General features: G+C 41.9%; 1 protein-coding gene across 4 annotated transcripts in view; it reads right to left on the bottom strand.

Moving 5' to 3' along the window:
- Positions 1-26,784, bottom strand: part of DLC1 (DLC1 Rho GTPase activating protein) — a 590,258-nt gene that overhangs the window by 33,117 nt on the left and 530,357 nt on the right. Inside the window, exon 1 of one of the 4 annotated variants that reach the window (XM_040418810.1) lies at positions 16,839-17,155. The exons of the other annotated variants lie outside the window; for them this stretch is intronic. Coding sequence (XP_040274744.1) covers positions 16,839-16,875 — 37 coding nt within the window. The 5' untranslated portion in view covers positions 16,876-17,155. Of the gene's footprint in view, positions 1-16,838; positions 17,156-26,784 lie in introns of those variants that run through there. 4 annotated transcript variants of the gene reach the window in all.

Below are 26,784 nucleotides of genomic sequence, written 5' to 3'. Positions count from 1 at the left end.
AGATCCGTTCAGGGCTCTCACAAGCGGTCCAAAACGGATCTGTTTTGCCCTAATGCATTCTGAATGGAAAAGGATCCGCTCAGAATGCATCAGTTTGTCTCCGTTCTGTCTCCATTCCGCTTTGGAGACGGACACCAAAACGCTGCCTGCAGCGTTTTGGTGTCCGTCTGATGAAACTGAGCCAAATGGATCTGTCCTGGCACACAATGTAAGTCAATGGGGACGGATCCATTTTTACTGACACAACCTGGCACAATAGAAAACGGATTTGTCCTCCATTGACTTTTAATGGTCTTCAAGACGGATCCGTCATGGCTATGTTAAAGATAATACAAACGGATCCGTTCTGAACGGATGCAGACGGTTTTATTATCATGACGGATCAGCACAAAACGCGAGTGTGAAAGTAGCCAAGATGTCTGCAAACAATCTGTGTTCGGTCCGCGTGTCCGTTTTTAGACCTCGGTGTGTCATTAATTTAACATGGACACTGCTCAGCTGAAAATTCATTTCCAGAGCATTACCTAGCGATGATCCGTGAAAACCACAAAACAAACATGGATGGCATCTGTGTTGTGTCTGTGGTTTTCACGATCCATAGACTGTAATGTGTGTGAGGGATCCATAATCAAGGGCAAAAACAGGCCACGCTTCCAGTCCATGGAAAACCACTGACATTAAAGTCAATAGGTACGTGTGCTGTTTGTGGAGACCATGGAGACCACAGACTGCGCACGTCCATGATTCACCGACGTGTGAAAGAGGCCTTAGGGTACTTTCACACTAGCGTTTTTCTTTTCCGGCATAGATTTCTTAGGGGCTCTATACCGGAAAAGAACTGATCAGTTTCATCCCCATGTATTCTGAATGGAGAGAAATCCGTTCAGTATGCATCAGGATGTCATCATTTCAGTCACTGAACGGCGTTTTGGACGGAGAATATACCGTAGCATGCTGCGGTATTATCTCCATCCAAAATTCTGTATCAGATCCGCATCCGCATCCAGATCCGTCTGCAAATGCTGTCCGTTTGCATGCAGATTGCCTGATCCGGCAGGCAGTTCCGCGACGAAACTGCGTGCCGGATCACTCTGCCGCAAGTGTGAAAGTAGCCTTAGAGTTACAATTGGAAATTTTCCACACAGCAGTTTAGAGGATTTCATGTTCTACATTCAGTTTATATAAAGTCTAAATATTCCAATGGCATATACCCAGACACAGAGTGTTTAGTCCATCTTTTAGATAGCGCCACTGGTTTCATCGTCTGATTTGTCTTTTGATAATTTCAGAACACAGATAAGATCTTATTGTTTGCTAGGAATTCTGGAAGATGCCGCGTATAACATGCACCAGGAAATCTCTCCAGTACTGCTGTATTGTAAAACGCATGCAACAGGCGCAGGAGGGGGAAGGAAACAGGAAATTTTTATTGGAACCAGCCTTATTTGTTAGATGGGTTCACAAAGCTTAGGTTTGCACGTCTAAATGAAGATTTGAAGATCTCCTTTGTGTACAGAGCTGGGAACTATTAGGCTGTATTAACACGCTTCCTGGGACTTTAGGACAACATCCTTCAGCCTACTCATAAATGATAACACGATCCAAACCAAAGACCTTGATCAAGTAAAATTACAGACATATTCTAATAATAAAATAATATAAAAAGGACAATGTTCCTCACTCCCTACTTCAAAAATCTTGACCGGTTAGTAACATAACCAAAAAGAAGGAGGGAGGCTCTTCTACTTTTGATACACAAGATAATATCATAGAAGAGGAGAAACAAAAAATTATTCAAATTCAGATTTCTGGTGGATTTTAGAGTGGTCTTCAGATCACTGGGACTTCCTTAGATATGGACAATTTGTTGTGCAAATGCTCAATATTTTGCCGTGCCAGTACGAGAAACATAAAAATGACACTGTTACCATCATAAAGTCAATGGGCTGCCCTTGTAGTTAATGGAAAAACCAATTCCTGCAAAGAGAAAGATCCTGAATACAGGACTTCCCTCCAACAATTAAAAATACCCTAACAATATGGCCACAGATGGACATGGTGATAGATTTCGGTCCCTAGATGTTATTTACCAGAATCATAGCATTTCCTAGAGAGTCAATGCAAAGATGCAATTGTTACAATTGTGATTTTTGCTATTTCAGAGTAATTATCCAGGAGAAAAAAAAAATATAAAGTTCCAGTCATTTATGGTTTTCATTGGCAAACAATTCAATTATGATTTTTTTTTTTTTTTCAGATTTCTGACAAGCTTTATTTAGTTTCTCAATTGATCATTCTTGAAACTGAACAAATGCAAAAAAAATAAAAAATCTATTATACTACACATAGCTACTAAGCTAACCAGGTTAATAAATGGCAAACAGATGGCCCTGCAACCTAGAACTCAGACATCCTCCTGGTCATCCCGGCTCCTTGGAACAGCAGGGGAAGATTTGCTTATCAGCGCTCCCAGGCTCTTGAGGGATGCCTGTCTTGCAAGATGCTCTGAGGCTGCACAGATCCACTTCTGTTTACTATCAGCCAATCTTACCAGGTGTTGTCACCATAAAACATGGGAAGTTCTCAGCAGAAGGATATTAGATCTTTATTTGATCATTGTTTCTCAAATCTTATTTTTTTTTATTGAGGGGTGAGATTCAGAAATGCTGTATATAACCGAGATCAGTGGGTTTAAATAGACATGTCACCTTTCCCAATATGTCTGGTGTGGTGACTATTTGCATTCCTCATGTAATACAAACTCTGGAACTGCTACTCCTATAGCTCTATGTTGTGTTATCCCTCCATTTCTACTAGAAGTTTATTTATGACTTGCCAGATGTCTGCAATAGAGGTTCAACTGGGTGTTACCAGGGGTTGTGGTGTCATTGCACAGTCTGACACTATCTAACTGGGAACACCCAGATGGACCTTTATTGCAGGCTGTTGGCAATTTATTCATAACATCACTTTTTGAAGGGATAACAGAGGACTGGTGCAAAATAGAGTTACCATATTTGTCGTCCTATAAGACACACTCCCCCCCCCCCCCCAAAAGTGGGGGGAAAATAGCAGTGCGTCTTATGGGACGAATGCTGCGACCGTTGGGTGTATTGGCTGAGAGGGAGGAGGGGCTGGGGGCCGGCATCTGGTTCTGTAATGGCAGCGGGGCCCGGTGCAGTCACTGTATTCTACTACACCGGGCCCCGCTCACTGTAGTATAATCATATCTAACTTGTGGGTATTGTTAAACTATTCTAATAATCTTAAATATAGCGCTGTACTACTTACTACTAACTTCTTGGCAGTCAGGAGGCTGGGCGGGCGCTCGCAGCGTAGCTCACTACGTCACGCGCCTGCTCCGCCCACTTTATGAATGAAGCAGGCGGCACAGGTGCATGATGTAGTGAGTCACGCTGCGAGTGCCCGCCTGGCCTCCTGCCTGCTACGAAGTTAGTAGTAAGTAGTACAAGAGCTGGATTTCAGATGATTTGAATAGTTTAACAATACCCACAAGTTAGATATGATTACCGTATACTACAGTGAGCCGGGCCCGGTGTAGTAGAATACAGTGACTGCACAGGGCCCCGCTGCCATTACAAAACCAGATGCCGGACCCCATTCACTACACAGCGACACTGTTATGGGGATCTGTGGATGACACATTAGATAAGATGCTATATATGTGTCATCCACAGATGCCCCCATAACAGTGCAATCCACAGATGCCCCCACAATGATCCCCCATAACAGTGCCATCCACATATGCCCCCATAACAGTGCCATCAACATATGCCCCCATAACAGTGCCATCCACATATGCCCCCATAACAGTGCCATCCACAGATGCCCCCATAACAGTGCCATCCACAGATGCCCCATAACAGTGCCATCCACAGATCCCCCATTATAGTGTCATCCACAGACCACCATTAGTTCAAAACCCACCAAAAAGCACACCTTTTGGTTAAAAATATTTTTTTTCTTATTTTCTCCTCAAAAACCTAGGTGCGTCTTATGGGCCGGTGCGTCTTATAGGGCGAAAAATACGGTACCATATATGATAAAAAGCTCGAGAATTGTTATTACATGGGGAATACAAGCAGTTACTAAAACAGTCATGTCAGGAGAGGGGGCAGGTCCTCTTTAAGCAATCTCCAAAGATCACAAGCTAATGCATAGAGTAAACTAATCAAACAATAATCACTACTCGATTTTAACTTCGCCATTGGTGTCAGTATTATGCAAAGACGACAGATCGTTATGTGAACCGTTTCTCATAGGTCATACTTGGTTAAGTTTTCATATTTTCTACACTACTACATGGGTGTCAACTCTTCATGACCCTCCTAAAAAGTAACCCAGGCTGTAGAAATACTGTTCTGCTTATGCAAGCTTGGTATTGCTGATAATTTTATCAAACATGCTGGAAAAGCCAATGTTTTCTTCTGCCATTTCCTCTCCGCTTCCTTTTAGCCCTTTGTACTCGAGCATACTTATCATGAGATTAAAGAATTCAATAAAGGAGCTTTTGTATGCCTTTGAGAGTCAGATGTAGAGAGCCAGCTCCTAGGAGAGGAAGGCACACTCTAATAACACGATCCCTAGAAGGAGATGGCATGCCAGGCCTTTCACAGAAACGTGATGACAGTTGAAGAATTACTTCATTTGCATCACTGACTGCAGCTTTGTATCCAGGGTTGACATTCTCAAAAGCTACACAGGCATTTAGAGCTTGCTAGCAAGACTGTACGTGTACAGTTCAAAGTATACACAAAGTAGTACCACATACCAACAAGTGTTAGGAAGCTGGCATACCACTGCAATACAGCAAACGCATCGGACTTCAATGGCTTTTCAATCCCCTATTGTCCAGGAGCACCAGGACATTCCAGCCCAGCAACCCAAAAAATCAATGTATGTAGTCATATAATTAGAAAAGCCACCAAATCTGCATGAAGACCTTCACTATAGGTTGTGTCTTCTATCCATCTACGGCAAGTTGTTGTTCAAAAGCTATACATTTAAGGTGGTGGATTTATAAGAATTGTGCCCTGTAGCTCCTAATAATAAATGATACCTTCATGGCCAAGGCTACTTTCACATCTGCTCCTTTGTTGGATCCATCATGGATCAGCAAAAAACCTTCCGTTAGGATAATACAAACGGCTGCATCTGTTATGAATGGATCTGGCTGTATCATCTCTAAAATGACCAAGACGGATCTGGCACTAAGACCATTGTAAGTCAATGGGCGCTGGATCTGTTTTCTTTTGTGTCCGAAAAAAACAGATTCGGTACCATTAAATTACATTGTGTTTCATGCCGGATCCGTCTTGCTCCGCTTCCCATGACGCACTCAAAAACGCTACTTGCAGTGCTTTTGTCTGTGTCATGGGAACGCAGTGAAACGGAACGGAATGCATTCTGGTGCACTCTGTTCCATTCACTTTTGTCCTCATTGACAATGAATGGGGACAAAATGGAAGCGTTTTCCTCCGGTCTTGAGATCATATGACGGATCTTAAAACCGGAAAGGAAAGCGCAGATGTGAAAGTAGCCTAAGTTTTACAGAGGACAATCCGCAGCAGAAAAAAACTGTGGAAGATCGGTAGCAGAATCATCAGCTGAATAGAGGTCTTTTTGGTGATGGAAATGCCACTGAAAGCACTCTAGATATACCTCCTACTCATCAGCGTATTCTACTGATTTCCCATTGGAAAACCACCATCAAATCTGCTTCAAAGAAGTAACATGCCACTACTCAAGCAGTCAATAGGAATTAGCAATTGATCATGTTTTGAATGTGGATTGAGAAGTAGAAATCGCCTGTTTCCGCTGCCGCATCAGTAGCAGACTTTGCCATGTGAACATAGCCTATAAGTCTACGTGTGGGGAATGGTGGGTTCAGCTGGCACTGTGATGTGAATGGGGAGCTCCCGATCAGGCAAAATGAATTATTTTCACCTGATCCTTTAGGTTTCCGGGAAGAGATATCTGGCAGCAGCTTTCTATGCTCTCCCCGTTGAATACATATTCGTAAACGTGTATGAGGGAGCCGGGAGACAGTTATTAAATTTGTATGTCCAGCTTGGAAATTCGTGAATGCACTGCATATGACCTGATCTTCTGTACCATAGCAGAGATTAGACATTTTGTTAACCGATTGGTAAAAACATTACATGACAAGCACCTAGGTGCTGATTACTCAGAGTACAATGCGTATTTGCCTCTATTAGTAAGGTTCACAGGATGCTAGTGGCTATATCTACAGTTGCTAATAGCCTTTCAGCACTGTGATAAGATTAGGTCATTATTCCTAAGTGATTAGAATCATACACATTTTCACAGGAAACAACAGAAAACCTTCAATCTTTATCTTTCCTCCAATAATAAAAGCCCCAATAAAAGTTGTTGAGGAGCTTACTCCAACCTGATGCCATTAGTGCAATTTAAAGCCATCACAATATATACTGGCAGAGCAGACGGCAATTTGTGGAAAGTCCCATTTACATATAACAGTTTACTGTCCAATATGACTAGTCTAGGAACAACCATTGAAGGAAATTGGTCTATATAAAGATCATATGTTTAGGAAATGCAAAAGTATTCTGATTCTACTTATAGTCATAAATGGTCTGGGGGATGGATAGGGGTGAAATTACTACATATAAATGGGCCTTATAGGGGTTGTCCCTCTTATATATAATTATTACAGGACACTTACTAATAAATACTCATTAAAACGTTTGGCAGCAAGAATGGAAAATGGCACAGGCACAGTTACTTTAATGAGGCACTGATGGATGAGATCACATCACGTGCCCCTCCATCAACTACCATTTGCTGCTCAAGAGTGATGGGGCTGGTCTGAGAGAGAACTTGGATGGGAAGGGTCCATAAAAGGAACCTCTTCTGAACTTCTGTAGGGTGTTTATCAGTAAGTTGCCAATATCTCCATTACCCCCCTATCCTGGTCTGATTATATTTAAAGGGAACCTGTCATGTGGATATTTGATTATAATCTAACTAATTATATACAATCATTAACTACTAAAAAGTGCCTTAGATGTATTCACTTACTGGTGTGACAGATGGTTACCTCATAATATACACACAAAGATGCCGCATGCTAATGAGCTGATTTGAGTCCAGCGTGATGTCATTGAGTCCAGCGTTTATTTAATTAACAGCTATAGCCACTCCCCTGCCCAACTGCTGCTGATTCATATGGAAAATAACTGTCAATCAGCAGCAGGTGGGCGGGGAGAGTCAGGAGCTCATGAAAATTCAGGACTCATCATTATGAGCCGGAGCTTTTCAATACAAGATGTTGGCAGATTGACTGGGTCAGTTAAAGAAAGTGACCCAGCATTGTGCTAAGAGAATCAGTCACTTATTTATGTTGACCTTAGTTAGGACACCATAAAACTGGTGACAGGTTTCCTTTAAGGAGGAAAATCCTTTAAGGCTAGAAGCACATGCAGAACACATACAGAATTGCATATGTGATTCCAGCCTAAAGTGGTTGTCACAGTCTCTGATTTTGCCAAGAAAAGTTGCATCGCTGGAGCGCTAGGTTCAAAATCTGACCAAGGGCAATATTTCCAAAGAGTTTGTATGTTCTCTCTGTGTTTGGGTAGGTTTCCTCCGGTTTCCTCCCACACTTCAAAGACATACTGATAGGGAATGTAGATTGTGAGCCCCACTGGAGACAGCAGTGATGATGATGTCTGTAAAGGGCCTTGAAATATGTCAGCGCTATATACGTGAGTAAAATAAATAAGTGGCATCACGGGTTCTAAAATACCACTCCTCAGTGACAGATCTGCCTCTAGACATCACGAAAAGGAAACAAAAGGTCTAACTTTTACATGATCATATTAACATAAAAAAACTAAACAAAATGCACAACATGAATTCAAGTTTGTGCTATCTGTGGTGTCATTCATCATAAAGCCTACTGTGGGCTGGTGAAGGCAGGAAGCCATTCATGGGTGACCCAGATATCAATGTTTTCAATAAGTGTCACAGAGGAAAGAGATAAATAAACAGAGCCATTCATTCACTCACATGGTCTGGTCCTCCCATTCAATTTCTAAAAGCCTCTCCCCCCACTCCCCCAACCACAGTGCTGGTCACCGCTAGAGGGGAGTGACTGTGTAGACTGAGAGGAGCCAGGAGTTTGGGCATACGTGATTCCTGGTGGTGTGGTCTTCTGGTGTCGGACCATCTTAAACGAATGAGCTTGATATAAAAGTGTGGGCTGAACGGCTGGTGCATTCACTGATGAATTGTGAAGAAGAAAGAACAATGCAGTCCAATATATATATTAAATTTGCATATAGCTCAGATTTAATCACAGTTTGATCCCAAGCTATCCCATGTTATATTTCAGCATCGCTACCATTCCTATGAAGGTATGCTAATGACAATACACAAACCAGGGGTGAAGTTAGTAGAATTATGTTCACATGAAGCTTTATTCAGACAACGCCAAAAATAAACATATCCCTTTTCTCCTCGCAACACAGATTTTTAGTCCGCACTTGGAAAAAATGCCATAAGAACTGCAGCACAGAAACCAATGTGAGGCAGAATAGGAAAATTTTCTGTGTGGATTTCAGGTACTGAAAAAACTTTGACTAGTCCAGGAGACTAGGAGACTATTATCAAGCAATAATACCTCCCATTGAAATAAATAAAATAAAAAATTAGGGACTAGCAACAAATTTCTATGGACCTTGTAGGTCTTTGGGATTTTCCAAGCCCTGATATTATTACAGTGAAAGTGATTAGTTTGATCATGTAGCCATAAAAATAGAAATATTGGAGCATTTATTAAACTATGTTGCATCATTTGGACTAAAATAGGGCCACGTATAGGAAGTGGTTGAGCGTCTCTCATGATCAGAACTCACAATTCTGCAACATTTTTGCAGAATGTTGGAAAATGTAGGGGTTACAAGAAGACAGTCATAGGTTTTGATGGACTAGTGAGGGACTAGGACTAGTTTCAATGAATATTCCCAGCCTTGTAAAGTTGTATAGGCATAGATAACCTACAGACAACACGTTGTGTCTCTGCTTTACAGACTCTTGTTGTGGGTTGCTGCAGAAGTCAGAAGGGCTAGTCCTAGGGAAATCTCACAGCCTTAAAATTCTTCCATATTCGTCAACCTTGTGGTCAAAGATAATAAACAATAAGAAAACAATCCTGACATCCTGCGCACCACACACATGGTTATTTACACTACACTCCAGCTCCCAGTCTGTCAATGTTTAAGAACAAGCGAGAACTATGTTAGGAATGGCTAAGACTAGAAGATATCGGCAAGGTAAAAAATGTACATAAATTATATCCAATAACGTGCCAGAGTAAAACTACACACCATACCATGTTCTAGAAAGATACAGAAAATGGCCATACAGGCAAAAAAAATTTATAATCATAGTCTACAGTATCTCAGTTACTCTCCTAAGTACTTACAAAATAATGCATATTTCTTAATTTTTAAAGAGGTTGTGCAAGTTATTTTTATTGATGACCTATCCTCAGGACAGGTCATCAATATCAGATTGGCAAAGATCCGACACCCAGCACCACTGCCGCTAAGCTACTGATGACCTATCCATCAATAAAAATAACTTGAACAACCCATCAACCCATTTAATGACTAATCATAATTATTTTTCTATGTCCAATCCATGGACAGTGGTGGAATGTTACCATAGACATTAGATTTTGCCAACAGACTGCCAACGGTCTTATATCTTAATGTGGCCATACACATTTCATGTACAGAATATCATCTCAACTTGCCAAGTTCTCTGGGATTTCCCAACTCTTGCCAGGTGGCAGATGGTGGCAAAGATGGTGTTGCTGGATTTCAACATGCCCAATCTTTATTTTCCTCAGGAAGATAAGCCACCACTGGATGTGAGAACAAATGCATTCTCACCCAAAGGTCCTCAATCAGGTCAACTATAGAAAAGACTCTTCTCTAGGACTATTTGTTCTTGATAATTGCTCTGTGTAGAGGCGCCATTGATCACCTGATGAATGAGCAAACCCTCATTTATCGACAAAAAGCATCATGGATGCGGACACTAAAACCATCATTTCTGGGCAGTAGATTGTGTATAAACAGAGATCTGCTTCCCAGAAACAATGAATCTGTATGGAGATGAGTGATCACAGTAGTAAAAGCAGCACTCACCTCTGCTCACGGTCAGGCAATTATCGGGAATTAATGGCTCGTTCCGGATAATTGCCTGATATGGTTGCCCATGTAAAGGGGCCTTAAGACTTGTCATGTACATAAAATACCTGTTGGTCAAATGCTAGTTTGGCTGACAACTATCTCGCCCGACACCCTCTCCCCCATCCTTGTCTCAATGTTTGGCAAAAGACAGACACACAGACCAAACACTGACATCTTCACGAATGAAACCCGTACCGATTTTTTCATGGACGTCAAACAGATATGGAATTGTGAACGAAGCCTTAGGCTTATTTACAGAAAATGACAAATTTTCGAAATTGTTACCTTGGGATTCTATGACGATTATATTAAATACAACTTAAAATGTTAACAAATGTTTTTAAGTTGGGTTTGCATTGTGGAATCCCTCAACACCTGTAGTAGGTGGGACATCTCTCAGTTCTTCTGCTGTGTCAGGGTCACCGGTGGCACCAGCGAGAAAGCAACAACAGATGACAAGATTTTACAAATGTCCTCATTCTATAATCTATATACACCAGGTATGACAAGCTTTAGCTATCACAACAGTGGTAGTTTACACCAAATAAAATAATGCGACAGGCACTTAGACAAAGAAGATGTTCCAGGAAAAGCAGAGTGAAGGCTGTGGACAGATAACAGTTTTCTTCACTGATATGTGTTTCTGATAATCTGAATGCAGTGTTTTCCTGGACAGACGAATGCTAATCCTGGTGGCCTATCAGGTACTGAACGAACCGCCTGTCTTTAAAGGGTATTCCCATCTTAAAGTGCCCATACACCCTTCAAAAGGTGTCAGATGAATAATTGTTCAGCTGACAGCTCTGTCTCCTGACTCCCCCATACACATGCGCAGTCAGTTCGGCTGAGCATTTATGTGCTTTCAATGTGGCGAGAGTCACTGCCAGACACCTCCCAGGACAGAAAAAGGACAGGACGAAAAAAATGCAGTTTGCCCGATCCTTCTCTCCCCCGACATCACATGTTGGAAAACAGTCAGGAGGGGTGTATAGGGGGCATTTAGCCATTTATGGCTTATCCACAGATATAGGTAACTGAATCCATATCTCACCTGGTGATTGGGCTGCTGTGAACAGTGAAGTGGGCAATATTGATTGGCCAACAATGCCATCCTTTCACCTTCATGGGATGCAAGGTAGTCATTGGAACTTGGTACTGTCAAGGACTAGTAGCACGAATACTATGGATAGACAGCTGCATGTCTAGAATTGAACAAATAGCCTTAAAGCCTCATTCACACGTCGGTGTTCCACGGACGTGTGCTGTACGTGTTCTCCACGGACATTACACCTCCCCATTCATTTTAATGTGTGTATTCACACATCAGTGTTTCAGCACGGTCCGTGCGTGCGTGTTTTTAGCACGGATGCATGCTCTATTTTGTCCATGTTCACAGATCCAGCACGCCCATTATAGTCTATGGGTCCGTGAAAACCACGGATGCAACATGGATGCCATTAGGAAGAGATGCTTTGAAAATTATTTTTCAGCTGTGCAGTGTCAATGAAACATGGATGACACACGGACCACACACGGATCCTTCATGGGCAGCTTCACGGAGGCATCACTGACCACTTTTTCACGGATTTGAGCACGGACACGGACGTGTGAATGAGGCTTAACCTTGGCATGATGGAGTCACTGATCTATTTGCAGCGCACAAAAATGCTTTCAGAGTATGTTGAGTAACAAAGCAATGCATAAGTACTGACACTGGACATTTTTTACTTAAAGAATTTCGGGAATACAATGTTTTATATATTACTGTGCCTCCCCAATATGGTCTTTCACGCAAGCAAAGGAAGAGGAAACATCTGAAGGTATTATTATGTTTAGAATGCTTTTTTGTCATATACATTGCACGTCAGGGTGGGTCTGGCATTGTCTGGAGCCTCTAGGAGTCCAACGGCATTGCCTCATTTCCTCCTTCCTGTCACTAGGGAGGACAGAAGTACAAGACCCCTTGTTTACCGCTGCTGATCATCCTGTTCAAAGCAGCATCCTAGTTTCCAAGCCAAAATAGACACCACCCTGAAACTGTATGCCGCCAGTCACAATAGTAGATGGACATTTAATATCAGGAATTTGCTCAAAATAACGTCACACTTGAGACAGAACGGCAATAAAACTTCAGGCGATTCACGCTGGAATGACTGAATGGAACTAAAGGCTCTAGGTGGACACTCCACATTGGCACATGCGGTCCTATGGGATCACCAGTGTTATTTCCCCTGCAGACAGCAGTAGTATTGGATCAGTGTTATATAGATACGTATTTCGAAGCCCATCACCGTATAGGCTGTGCCCATACTGTACCTCCATGATCCTTTTATTTTATATGGAAGCACAGTCTGTCTTACTCATGGATATATATATATATATTGACTGTACAAGAAAATAATGGAGGCATGTTCCAACGCATTTCTTATTATGCAAGTACGGTATATTCACCCTATTCTACCCTTGAAGCAGTATTAGCAGAGGATACGCAGGTAAGGAAGAATCGGAAGCCATACGGTCGCAAAGAGTGACTACAGGTCTTTGATATGGACTGATAGGGTATTTGATTTGCTGTGGCCATGTCATAACCAGTAAATGTATAGCTCTTGGTCCATACAATGAAAGAAAAGCTGACCTAATAAAGGTGGCAATGCACATTAGAGGAAAATCAAATGAACCGAAGAGAAGCCACTGCATCTAGTAGCGGCTTATTCCCCTTTCCAAATGGAAAGATAGAAGCCATTTACATAGGCTGAATGACACTGTAGAGGAAAGCTTGTATTGGTATCAGTTAAAGAAGTTGTCTCATCTCAGACATTGGTAGTATGTTGCTTGGATATGCCACCAATATCAGATGGTTGAGAGTCCTACCTCTAAGGCCTACTCCTATCTCCAGAACTAGGCCCTCAAAGTTAAGGAAAGTGCACCGTGCATGGATAGCCTCTTCTCCATTCACCGCTACGGGAGTACTGAAAATAGTTGAGTGTACTTGCTTGGTCATTTTCAGAACTCCAATAGAAGTAAGTGGAGAACACAAGGCGCATGTGTGGTGCTCTCTTGTTTGCTTTGGGGGCCCCATTCTGGAGAAAAGAGCAGGTCTTATAGGTGGGACCCAAACCCATCTGACATTGGTCTCATATCCAAGCGATATGCTACCAATGTCTGAAATGGTATAACCCTTTAAAAGTAAGTAATGTATCAAAGAAGACGTGTTAATAAATCAGAATAGGAGAAATATCTGGTGGTGGGAATCAGGGAAGCTAAGAACATGCACACTTAAAGGGGTATTCCGGTTATAAGATATCCCCTATCCATAGGATGGCGGATATCTATCAGATTGGTGGGGGTTCCAGCGGTAAGATGAGAATGGGGGCCCGAACCCAGTGGAGCCCCCCTGAAATGGACGGAGCGGCTGGTCAGAGAATCACGCCGCTGCTCCATTCATTTCTATGGGAGCACTGGAGACAGCAGCTATTAGTGGGGCACAAGCAGCTGAACGTATTTCTATAAATCATGGAAAAAATGCATTTTAGAGCAAGATTACTTGTGTTTCTTGTTAGAAATGAACCGAGCAGGTAAAATAAATAAATAAATTACACATGGCATTGCATTTTTAATTTTCATTTCATACCACTAAAGTCCACACAGATGCCATATTTCAGTGCATCCAAAACCTGGTAGAAATGCAGTGAGTCAGAAGAAAATGGTCTCATGTATGGGTTATAATCATTCATTAATATGATAACCCTTATTTATTCATAAGGGGAAAAAAATCTCTAAAAATCTTATTACAACAGCGCCTCTAGTGGCCAAGCTGTGCCAACAACACCGAGCACGCAAATCAGTAGGGAAAGCTGATATCATTCAGCAGATTGCCATGAAGACTATTTAGCAAGAAATCCACCAAAAAGCTAATATTAAGCGCCATAAACTCTACTAAAGTTGGTGATAAAAGTGCATTTTCAACAAGTGTCAAATATCCAAATAAAGGAATGTTACTGTGATGCGAACACATCTGCTAAACCTTTTCCATACATTCTTTTCATGCTGGATCTGTCAAGGAAATCTACACAGAAGATGGTCAGGTGATATGAAAGGGACTGCCACCATCTGCTATGATCGGAAAGACAGCATGGCAGAACTAAGTTGGTAGGTTATAGACATCACCTAACACCAATTAGCCATGCTGTAGACCAGCTATAGCCTGTGGGCCAGATGGATGCTGAATTATATCACCCTTCCCAGGCTGCTGACAGATTTATACTCTGAGGTAGTTCTACAATCTGTTCCGGTATTATTTTTCAGATGAAGCACACAGAAATGATCTGACATGCTGCACTTCACTACTCTCTGCTGTGAATAAGAGGCTTAGCAAATAAAATGACCACAAGAAGTATCCAAAAACCACCCCAAAGGGGATAAAACCCTGCACAGCTTAGCAAATTAGCTGCCACTCTTTGAATCAATTTCAGTTTGTTTTCAGAGTAAATAACTTTTCCCTGAAATAAATGAACCAAGAACTTGGTATGTGGTCTCCTACGCCCAAGACCATAGCAACTCCCTGTCAAAGAGACCTAATTGGACTCAAAGCTTACACTCTAATAGCTAAATCGATGTCCAGTACAGACTAATGGAATTGTCAGTAATCATTCACATTTCCAGGATCTCCATTGTACGCTACAGTTGTCCTTTGATTGAGTTTTATTGTAGGCCCACCACAAAGTATCAGTAGAAAGCACACTCACTGCCGGCTAGGTCTAAGAGAACTTTTTCCTACTTTCAAGTTAAAGTTGTATTAAAAATGGTGGTGGGAGGTCACTATAAGGGTACCAGTTAGATCAATCTAAGATAGATCATCTGGGTGGTTTCATCAGAAAATGAGTCCAGAAATTAAACTTAGTAAAACTTGAAGATGTTCTTCTCCTCTGAAATGAAAACTAGGAAACCGATTCTCTCATTTCAAGACATATAGGGTTGTCACTCTAAAACCCTCAACTGGAGCAAAAATTTTGTTACTAATATAACCTATTGAGTATAGTTACTTCTATAAAGTGTATTACAAGGATGAAAGAAGGAGAACATCAAATTGTGCCCCTAGCATCTCATGAAGCATGAGTAGAGAAAGAGCCCTGTGCTAGCCTTACATACTTTAGCACCAGCAGACCCATATGTTTTACTTGGAGGTAGAGTAACAAGCATGGCACCCTGGAAAATTTGTTTTCTATTTGCCCAAGATATATATGGGGTTTTTACTACCAGCAGGAGGTGTTGCTTTTAGGGAGGGATCAAAAGGCAAATCTATGACATCAGGGGCACCGCAAACAGGAGGGGGTCATTTGCTTTCTAAAAGGCAGCAGACTAATTAGTGAGAACTTCAAAGTGATTTCTTAAGTCTCTGATTTGAAGTAATACATACTCACGTAGAAGTAAGAGCGCTTACACCTTTCAAATTATGCAGTTCCTATAAGTACGCACATTCCATATATGTGCTAAGCTGAAAGCACCTTCTGGATTTAGCGGGCAACCTTGGATAACTTAACCTGACTATAAACCTAACTTTATGGACACAACCAATACCATCATAGGGCACAACCAAAAAGGAGCCATACCATCACATCATGGCAATCATTAAGATTCTTACCGAAAAATATCAGACAAGTCATGTACTATTATACTGGTCTTAGTTTATAACTATACAGTTGAGACAACCAGTTGTGAAGGACAGTACTTGCCCATAGTTGTCAGGGATTTCCATTAGGAATGAAGAGCAATGCTAATGTAATGGGACACCCTGAGAAAATGGCCAGACATGATATTTTTTTTTTTAACAGAAATTTATTTTTATCAGAAATTATCCCATCACAATTATGATTAAAATAAAAAATAAATATGCACAAAAATCTATATATCTAAGATAGCTAAATAGATAACTATTTTAAAATGTAATGGAATTTGACAAGTATTTTTCTTACAATAGATGCAACAAGCTGGTGGTATTGGGCTGATTATATATATATATATATATATATATATATATATATATATAAAAATATATATTTACATGTGTACATTTATTAGATTTTATTACAATGAGTGTATGTTCATTATTATTTTTGTTATTTTTTTGGTTTACTTTAGATGTGATTTTAGTTTGGTATTTTGTGTAAATATTTTCCTTCTGTGAATAAATATTATGAAGTAGAAATTTCCCTTAAAGAAAGCTCAGACTACAGGGATTAGCAGCAGCAATATCTTATTAAAACCATTGGCTGGGGGCTTGCTCACTCAGAGTAGTACGTGCAGCATCCAGGGCCCCCACACAACCCCCTTCCTGCCCATAGCTTAGATCACAGAAAATAATTAAAAAGCGTCAGAAGGTCCCCTGGCCTCCCCCTTATAGCATGGAGTATAATCTATATACCTGCTGCTCCAGTTTCCAGCAGCTTTCTTAATGAAGTGCTGCCCCTCCAGCCTCAGGAGCTCACTCCACCCAGGGATTCTCACGCTGGGGACCAGAGCAGCCACATAGGATAGATACATCATCATCAGAAGAATAATAGAATGCAATCTTACGTGTGAGGATCATTATGTCCAGCTTCTCCTTACACATAAGTGGATCCAGTGCTGGTACCTACAAAGCTCCAGTAGAGACCTCCCTGGCTGGGGATGTCACAGTCATTGCAGATCAATAAAAACAAGGAATCATTTGCTCCAAGAAGTAAAGTATCCAGAAGAAGGCACAGGTTAGAATAGGGGTGTAATCCAGAGGGTTTGCCCCCCACACACAGAAGCCATGATGAAGTGGTGAGATGGTCTCAGTCCTCCTCTCTGGACGTGCAGCCTGAGGTTCCTAAGCAATAACCCATAGAGCTCCTCACACATCCTGCTCTGGAGGCTCAGATCCAGCCTCTCCCAGCAGCTCTAGGCGGGTCACCCAGCCCTCCCCTGCCTCCTACCATGTGTGGCTGTATGACCAGCGCCACCTACAGGCCACCTCACTGGTATGAGTCACAGAACCCTCTATTCATAGTCAGATGAAAGCCACAGGTTGTCTTCCTCTCAGCAGAGACGTGGCTGCATTTTATACTTGGGTTTGTAAAGATTTACAGACCTGGAGCTTACTTCGGTTCCTCATCTTCCTGCATATATGGACTCAATGCCACGAACGTATTTTCTTTTCGTGTCCGTTCCGTTTTTTTTGTGGACCGTATGCAGAACCATTCATTTCAATGGGTCCGCAAAAAAAACAAAAGTTATTCCATGTGCATTCCGTTTCCGTATGTCCGTATTTCTGTTCCGCAAAAAAATAGAACATGTCCTATTATTGTCCATATTACGGACAAGGATAGGACTGTTCTATTAGGGGCCAGCTGTTCCGTTCCCGCAAAATACGAAATGCACACGGACGTCATCCGTATTTTTTCCAATCCGTTTTTTGTGGACCGTAAAATACATACGGTCGTGTGCATGAGCCCTATATCTGTATATATATCTATACATTTTACATTTGGCGGCTGCACTGTGACAATTATTCCAGTTATTTTCTAACTGTTAATAACCCATAAGCACAGGCTCGGACTGGCCCACAGGGGTACAGGGGAATCCCCCGGTGTGCCCCTGAGCAAGGTGGGCCCCTAGTCTCCTGCACAAGTGGCACATAACACAGTAGACTTACTGCACTATATACATATATTCAATGTACAGCACCTCAACCAGCCTATGTTCATAGAAGAAACTCCCCAGTTTATTATTATAGACACGATCAGAGCTGAGATGACATCTAGATATAGAGGAAAGCTACCAGTGTCCTCTCCTCCCCAGGACCTACCTTCTCAAAGTTGCTGCAGGGACCCCTATATTCAATCATCTGGTAGCATCTTGCTGCTGTGTGAGCAGGGAATATCTGAATGTATCCGTACGGTGGGCCCCCAAAATAAATTTTACTTGTGGGCCCTAGGCACCCCAGTCCGACACTGCATAACCATGCCACAATTATGCCACATGGACCCTTCACAGCCTACAGAGTTATAATACAGTGCCTTACGGTACGGCCACACCATCAGGTTTCCTGATGCAGTTTTGGAAGCCAGAACCAGGAGTGGATTCAAAAAAGCAAAGTCATATCTGTCCTTAAAGAGGTTTTGCAGTCGTTAATATTGATGACCTATCGTCAGAATAGGTCAACAATATCTTATCAGCGGGGGTCCGACACCCCTGCCAATCAGCTGTGAGGAGGTGGCCATGTTGGATGATTAGATATTGATAGCCTATCCTGACGATATGTCTTAAATATTAAAGGGGTTGTCCGGGTTCAGAGCTGAACCCGGACATATCCCCATTTTCACCCAGGCAGCCCCCCTGACTTGAGCATCGGAGCAGTTCATGCTCCAATGCTCTACTTTGCCCTGCGCTAAATAGGACTGCCAGGCAGAGGCTTCCGCCCAGCAGGGAGACCGGTGACATCACCGGCACTGATGGGCAGGCCTGTAAAACGGCAAGGGCAGCGCTAAAGCCCACCCATCAGAGCCGGTGACATCACAGAATACACTGCTGGGCGGAAGCCTCCGCCTGGCATTGTGCTATTTTAAATAAAAGAGCCCTTGCCCAGCGCGATCCAGTGCAGGGCAAGGGAGAGCATCCGGAAATGCTCTGATGCTTATATCAGGGGGGCTGCCTGGATGAAATTATGGGTATGTCCAGGTTTAGCTCTGAACCCGGACAACCCCTTTAAAGGGGTTATCCAAAGTCTAACCCATGCCCCCAAATGCCCGGGTATTACTTCATATACTCATATACTTACCCCTATTATAATTACCCCGCTCCCCGTCACCAGCGTCACTCCTGATATCAAGACATCTGGCGACAGGGACGAGGCTCCCTAGGATCAAAGGTGACACTAGGGAGGCTCATCCCCATCGCGGCCTTCTATTGGCTGACCACTACCCCGCCCCACCGCCCCGTAGCCAGATGTTTTGATCCATAAGACGGGGAGATGCAGCAGCGGCCGTGGAGAGATCAGGAGTGATGCAGGTGCCGGGGTAAGTATAATCTATATGAGAGGTCCGGGCATTGGGGGGCATGTGTTAGACTTTGGATAACCTTTTTAATGGCTGAACAACCCCTTTAAGACTACTTTCAGACTTGCGTTGTTAATTACGGTATTGAGATCCGGCAGAGGATCTTAATTCCGAAATTAAACGGATCGGTTTTGATTTTGTACATCAGGATGCATCTGTTACATTAGGATGCGGTTGTGTGAAATTAAAACAGAAAAAAACCAGAATCCGTCACTAAATACATTGAAAGTCAATTGATGACGGATCTGTTTTTTTAGGCTCTTTTTTTCCGTTTCCATGACCGGACATAAAACCGCAGCTTGCAGGGGTTTTGTGTCCAGTCACAAAATGGAATACGGACAGAACGGAAGACATCCTGATGCCTCCTGAACGGATCTCTTTCCATTCAGAATGCATGAGGACTCAATGGAAACGTTTTTTTTTTTTCGATACTGAGATCCTCTGCTGGATCTCAATACCAGAAAACAACACAAGTGTAATAGTAGCCTTACACTTTCTCTTCTTTTATGATCCACTCTTGATTTTTGCTTGCAAAACTGCACCAGGAAACCTGACTGTGGGGCTGTACCCTAAGGCCTCCTACACACGACCGTACCCGTTTTGCAGTCCGTAAATCGCAGATGCAAAATTTTTGGCTTGCCCCGGGTGCTGGCAACCCACGCTACACCACTGCTTCTGGGAACTTGACTTCTCCTGTTTTCTCTAAAGGTTCTGATAACTTTTGCTACTGGATCAATTCCTTTTCTGTTTGGTAACTGCTATTTGAGTAATTATCAGATATTTTCTTAGCTACAGAGTCCCACCGAATAGCACTCTAAGAAAACTGTTTTCATTAGGAAGATGACAAAATCCTAGGACATGAAGGATAGCTCTGACCCATTTCCTCTAGAACCATGTTCTGTTTTATGTACTTGTGAGGATCACTTATGACCTTTAACTGAACAAACAGTACAAGTACACGAGATACTGATCAATGCTGTTCTGCACCTCGGTTATCGCTGATGTGAGAAGCATGTGAGAGCCTGTCTCCAACAATTGTGTAGTAGAAATGGAAAGTAACAGAAGCATTTCAGTCCGTCCCGAAAGCAGCAGCGCCATTCAAAGCATATTGTGAATGGATGAAAGCAGCAAATAGGCAACGGCGACCATTTGTAATGCGCTTTTCTCACCCCAGGAACTCAACTCTTGGATAGCTGTGCAGCAGGGTCAGTAGCTGCTCCAATACCTACTTTCATCAATTATTTTTGTTCTTGTAGGAAGCCCTCTGTAAGAGGAAACCCACACTTAATCCCAGTATGTGCATTCTGTAATCAATAGTAATGGTTCATTAAAGGGTTTTCTGGGATTTGGATATTGATAGGCTATCCTCAGGATAGGTCATCAATATGAGATCGGCAGGGGCCCGACACCTGGCACTCCTGCTGATCAGCTGTTTGAGGAAGCCGTAGCGCTCACTGGAGCTCTGGTGAGTGCAGCGGACTCTTTGCAACTTATCATGCACGGCGCGGCCCATTGGATAGCGACTGTGCTTGGTATTGCAGCTCAACCCCATTCAATTGAATAGGAGTAAGCTGTGTCTTGACCAGGTGACCAATGAACGTGACGTCACATAGTCTAAGAAGATGCCTATGTACGGCCTCTTCGTATAACTCATTGGTGGCAGTGCCGGGAGTCTGACTCCTGCCAATCTCATATCTTGAGGATAGGCCATCAGTATGAGAATTCCAGAAAACCCCTTTAAGGTCTGCAGAAAAAGGTTGTGCCCATCGCTTCTACAAACAGAGCATTTTTTTTGACAGGGGTGCCTAAACTTTAGCAAAAAATTGTACCGCTGAACAAAAATGACTAAATGAAACAGGCACTTACATTTAATTTACCATGACCATTTCCTGGAACAGAGTATCAGTGTTTTTGGAGTCATAAATACCCATCTGGCCTAAAATAGTGGAGCGTTAGGATCTGAAAAGTTGCTGTTAAATTAATTGCTGTTGCCAATGAAACTGTGTCCCTAAAGTTAAAAAAGTCCCCTGTCAGTTCAGAAAGACCCTTATTGTCCCTTTAATTGCAGCTCTCTGCACATGACTAGACTATACATTGTTTATGTACTAAAGTTCTAAGAGAGCTATAATATTGGATGAAGAACATGTGACACTGACTCCCCAGCCAACAGTCATCTATTTTGCCATAGTCTATTAATAACAGAGGATACATGCATTGGTCATATGCTTGTCTGACCAAATAACTTAGGAAGGTCACAGACAAACTCACAAACTACAATTGCATCAGTCAGATATGTGATGTGCAAAGCTGCAGCATTATGATAATAAATCTTGTATTCACCAATGGGAACATGGGGTATAGATAGTATTACCTGGCAGTATTACCTTATAGTGAGTAGTTCTGATTTTCCTTTAGTTTAAAGGACAGACCCACTACCACATTCTGACTTTATGTCAATCGCCGGCATTGAAGCCAACCTTATAGTGTTATGTGTTTTTATTTTTTATTTAACCCACCTTCTCTATGCCATTACTCGTCCCCATACTGTCTAGTGATTTGCCGGCGGCAGATTGCTATTAGACAGCACGGTCTGCCGCTGCCAAGAACTGATTTTTTAGTATGCTTAAAAATCTGAATTGCCTGATAAATGAGCGTATGCTTGTTTAGTGGGCAATCGGCAGCAGTATTACACTGCAAGATGATCACTAATGGGCGCTTGTGCAATCGTTTGTTGGTGATTATCACCCAGAGTAATACAGCCATAACTCACCTTCTCAATCAGCTGCTCCAGTGGTCCTGGAAGTCTTTGTTTCCAATGCTGCAGCAATAATGGTACCGACTACTCCAGATGATCGCTGCAATCAATCACTAGCCTCAGTAGTCACCTAGGACAGTTGGACATGTGATCTCGGCAGCGTTAGTCTGTAGAAGCCTTATATGGAATAATTAGTGGCACATTGTTTTGGAACTAAAGACCACTGAGACCACCGAAGCAATGAGGGATTGTTTTAAAAAATACTTTTAGACCCCGATAAAGACTTTTGGGGTCTCAGAAAACCCATAAAACAATCAATAAAAATTCCTCCTTCTTGCCCTTCATCCATACAGTCCCTGCTGACGCCCATGTCACTCACTATCACTATAACAGGGGCACCCTTTCTATTCAGTATACAGTTGCTTTGTAAATTGCACAGACATCTATTTATCTACAAAATGTATTATAAACCCTAATATCTCACACTGCAGCTAATTAGATAAATATGCCGCAGCGGAGTCACAATATGACCTCCAAGGTCGGACTCTTCAAGGCTAAGCCAAGGTTAATCTCAAAGGGGTTCTCCGGGAATTAAGAAAAGGAAAATACTTAAATATTACTTGATTATAAATATATTCCAAAATACCTTTCATTAGTTATAATGGCTCATTTTGTCTAGGAAGCGATCATTAGGAGAAATAAAATGGCCCCTGGCCAATCAGTGCACACAAAACCTGTCCTAATCACACAGAAGTACAAGCTACTTCACAACAATGAGCTAAAGAGTTGCCTCATCCTCCTCTCTTCATCTGAATCTCTATAGGAATAGAGTTCATGAGGAGACATGAAGTTCAGAGAGGAGGGTGGGGATGAGGATAATGAGCTCTTGTATGCAGTCTCCATTACCACAGTCTGCCTTGTCCATCCTCTCTGTACTTCATGTCTCCTTATGAGCACCATTCCTACAGAGATTTAGCTGAAGATCAGCTGTATTCAGGGATATAATCCCTGACAAGCAGAGAGGAGGATGTCTTGTCCTCCTGTGTGGTTAGGACAGGCTTTGTGTGTAATAATAAGATGGTGGCCATTTTATTTCTCCTAATGATTGCTCCCCAGACAAAATGAGCCATTATAACTAATAAAAGTTATTTGCTAATATATTTAGAATAAAGTAATATTTAAGTATTTTCATTTTCTTAATTTCCGGAGAACCCCTTTAATCAGTCACAATATTTTGCATTGCTGAGCTTCAATGCTAGCTAAAAATAAATGGAAATGTGGTCAATGCAATGGAGCAGACGGCAGAATGTTGAAAAGAAGAAATTTTAAATCGTAAATATTTTTATGGCATTGTTATGAAAGAAGTACAATGTAGAAGAACCAATTCTGGTGACCACTACAGAACTTTTATACACAGCATAACAATTAGTGATGAGCGAAGTAGTGGAAAATTTGATTCGGCTGCTTCGCCAAATTTCTTAAAAAAATTAGCTTTGTGGCAAATTACTTTGTCACGAGGCACATTTCTATGTAAGTAGTGGGTGCAATGAGAGGGAACAGCGATTGTGCCGCTCCACGTCATTCTACCCCTCAGATGCCGCGTTCATAGCTGATCGCGGTATCTGACATTAATATTACAATGTAAAATAAAATAAAATCATACTTACCTCATACATTTAGTCACAAAGTGCCGGCCGCCGCCATTTTGATTGAAGATCCAGTGCGATCATCACACGTCACCGCGCATGGGATTTCGTGTGGGATCTTCAATCAAGATGGCGGCGGCCGTCTCTTCGCGCTTTTGCCACCATTAAGGGTAAATCAATTTGTTACCACGAAGCACAAGAAAATTCGGTTTTTCGGCAAATCTAATTTCCCCTGAAATTCGGATCGAAGTCCACTTCTTTGACTTCGATAAGCTCAACACTAGTTACAATGGTTTAGTACATGGTATATATTTAAGTCAATATAGTAACTCTTCTTTTCTTAGTTTTTTTTCATTTTATGAAAATTTATTCTAAAAGCCTCTACTACATGTTGAACGAAGAACTAGTATTATTTTCCTCCCATGTTAGTTTCTACCTCACTAGTCTTTTATATGTCTATAAACCTTTACAGTTGAGGAATGCTGTTGACATGGCAGACCCAGATACCATGTATCTTTTGGGAGCTTTGTACCCGAAGATCAAGGATCTTGGTTAAAGGGGTTGTCCAAGTTATATTTATTGATGGCCTATCCTCAGGATAGGTCATTAATATCAGATCGGCGGGGGTCCAACACCTGCCGATCAGCTGTTTGAAGAGGAGGCGCACGCCGTGCCAGCGCTGACTCCTCTTCACTGTTTACCTTCTCGCCGTTGCATCTGCAGGGGTGAGCAGGTATTATTACACCCAAGCCGTCCCATTCATTTCAATTGCTGAGGATAGGTCATCAATAAATATAACTTGGACAACCCCTTTAATAACTATTTCTTCCAGTTCACAAAGTGATTTGCATGGATAATTCCACTGGGACCTAGAGATGACATTGTGCAATTCTCCTACCACTGGTAACTATTGAGTAAGAGAGTAGTATGGATCTGTCTGTGTTAAACTCTAAAGGCTCTGTTTATAGCTCTATTGTCATTTCCAGTTTTCAGTTCTATCAAAGGAGAAGTAAAATCAAAATGATCAGATCCTCACATGTCAGACACCAAGGGTCTCAATTATGATGTGCGACATTTTACAACAAGTTGCATCTCTGCACCAGGCAAACCACAGGGAACTTTCACTCACAGTTGCTACACCACATTACACTTGTGCCAAACTCACTATTACTGTGCGCCATTTCACAAATTAGGCGTATCTGCACAAACCAAAGACAGACACTGCAAATGATAAATTTTTACTTTTTTTTCTGTCACTTTTGGGGCAATACAGCGGTGGTAGTATAACTACTGGCGACACTGCAGGGGAACACTATAACTACTGGGTGAGCTAAAGGGGGACACTATAACTACTGAAGCACTATAGAGGATACTTATTACTATTGGGGGCACTATAGAGGGGCCTTATTACTACTGGGGGCACCTTAAGAAGCTTTATCACTACTGAGGGCACTATGGGGCCACTTCTGGTGGTACTGTAGGGTTATTATTATTATTGGGCACAATATAGAGGCCACTACTTTTAACAGGGGTACTCTTATTACTGTAGGGGGCACTATTAGTAATGAGGAGACTCTGGGATAGAGTTATAATTGGTGGGACTTTTAGTATGGGGGGGGGGGGCTATCTGTATCGTACTTTTATTTCATTAATATAGTATTTGGGAGCATTGGGGAGCACAACGGGCACAATATTAAAGCAGCAGGATAACACTGTTGGGTAACCAGGAGGGAGAATGATGTAAAAGTGAGGAATCTAAGATGTCTGTTTGGCAAATTCTGCAGAGACGAGACAGAGCTAAAAGATGTCATCATGGCGGTCTGCTCCCAACAGAGAAGATGAGAAAAGAGATCATCTACATTAGAGGAGACATCACTGGATATCTCCTGTATGTTTGGTAGTGCTGAATATAATTGTCCATCCAAATATGCCATTAGCACTGGGGCAGGGAGGAGGAAAGGTTAGATGGGGGTGCACAAACAGATTTCACATTCACCACACAGCAAGTGTACCTGTATGTTTTAAAATGCCAGGAGTGACTTTGAGCCCCAGTCTGTCCCTACACAGGTAAATTATTAAGAGCAAACAATCCTACGAACATTAGCTTAGTGGATCATGAACAGTGTAAAAATGTCTTATTTACAGTGGATATAAAAAGTCTACACACCCTTTTTAAAATGTCAGGTTTCTGTACTGTAAAAAAATGAGACAAAGATAAAACATTTCAGAACTTTTTCCACCTTTAATGTGACCTATAAACTGTACCACTCAATTGAAAAACAAGGAATAGATGGCACCCCGTTTGAAGTGTATGCCCAATACAGAGAAGTATTAATCCCAAAAATGCTCAGAATGTGGGCAGTTTCGAGGGAATTAGGAAAGCTCCCAGACACTTTGAAAGAAGCTTTGATAACACAAATTTTAAAACCTGGAAAAGATCCAGCCTCCCCGGACTCATACCCCCCCATTTCATTAATCAACACCGATAATAAAATTTTAGCAAGGATTCTAGCAAATAGACTTGGGAGGGTGATTCCTGGGATTGTTCATGAGGATCAATCGGGCTTTATGGCAGGAAAAAACGACAACTGATAACATAATTAGATACTTCATGGGTACCCAGCTGGAGCCCACAAACTGTGGCGAACGTATGATTATAACTATAGATGCTTCCAAAGCCTTTGATACGATTGAATGGCCTTTTCTATTCGCCACATTGAAGAGAATGGGGTTTGGAGACAACTTTGTATCTTGGGTTAAGTTATTATATACTGAAGTCTCAGCAAGGGTAATATTGAATGGAGAATATTCTGATAAAGTATGCATTGGCAGGGATGCCCGTTATCCCCCCTGCTATTTGCTATAGTTATGGAGCCCTTGGCCGATCTGATTAGGCAAGACAAAGAAATTGTGGGCTTTAGGTTTGGGGCCCATGAGGAAAAAATTGCTTTATATGCAGACGATATTATGTTGTTCGTAAGGTCTCATAGCTCACTTATGAAGATTTTTCAGGTATTTCATGATTATAGTAATTATGTTGG

The sequence above is a fragment of the Bufo bufo genome, chromosome 2 (assembly GCF_905171765.1).
Source record: "Bufo bufo chromosome 2, aBufBuf1.1, whole genome shotgun sequence".
NCBI lineage: Eukaryota > Metazoa > Chordata > Amphibia > Anura > Bufonidae > Bufo > Bufo bufo.
This window is presented reverse-complemented; position numbering and strand designations above follow the sequence as displayed.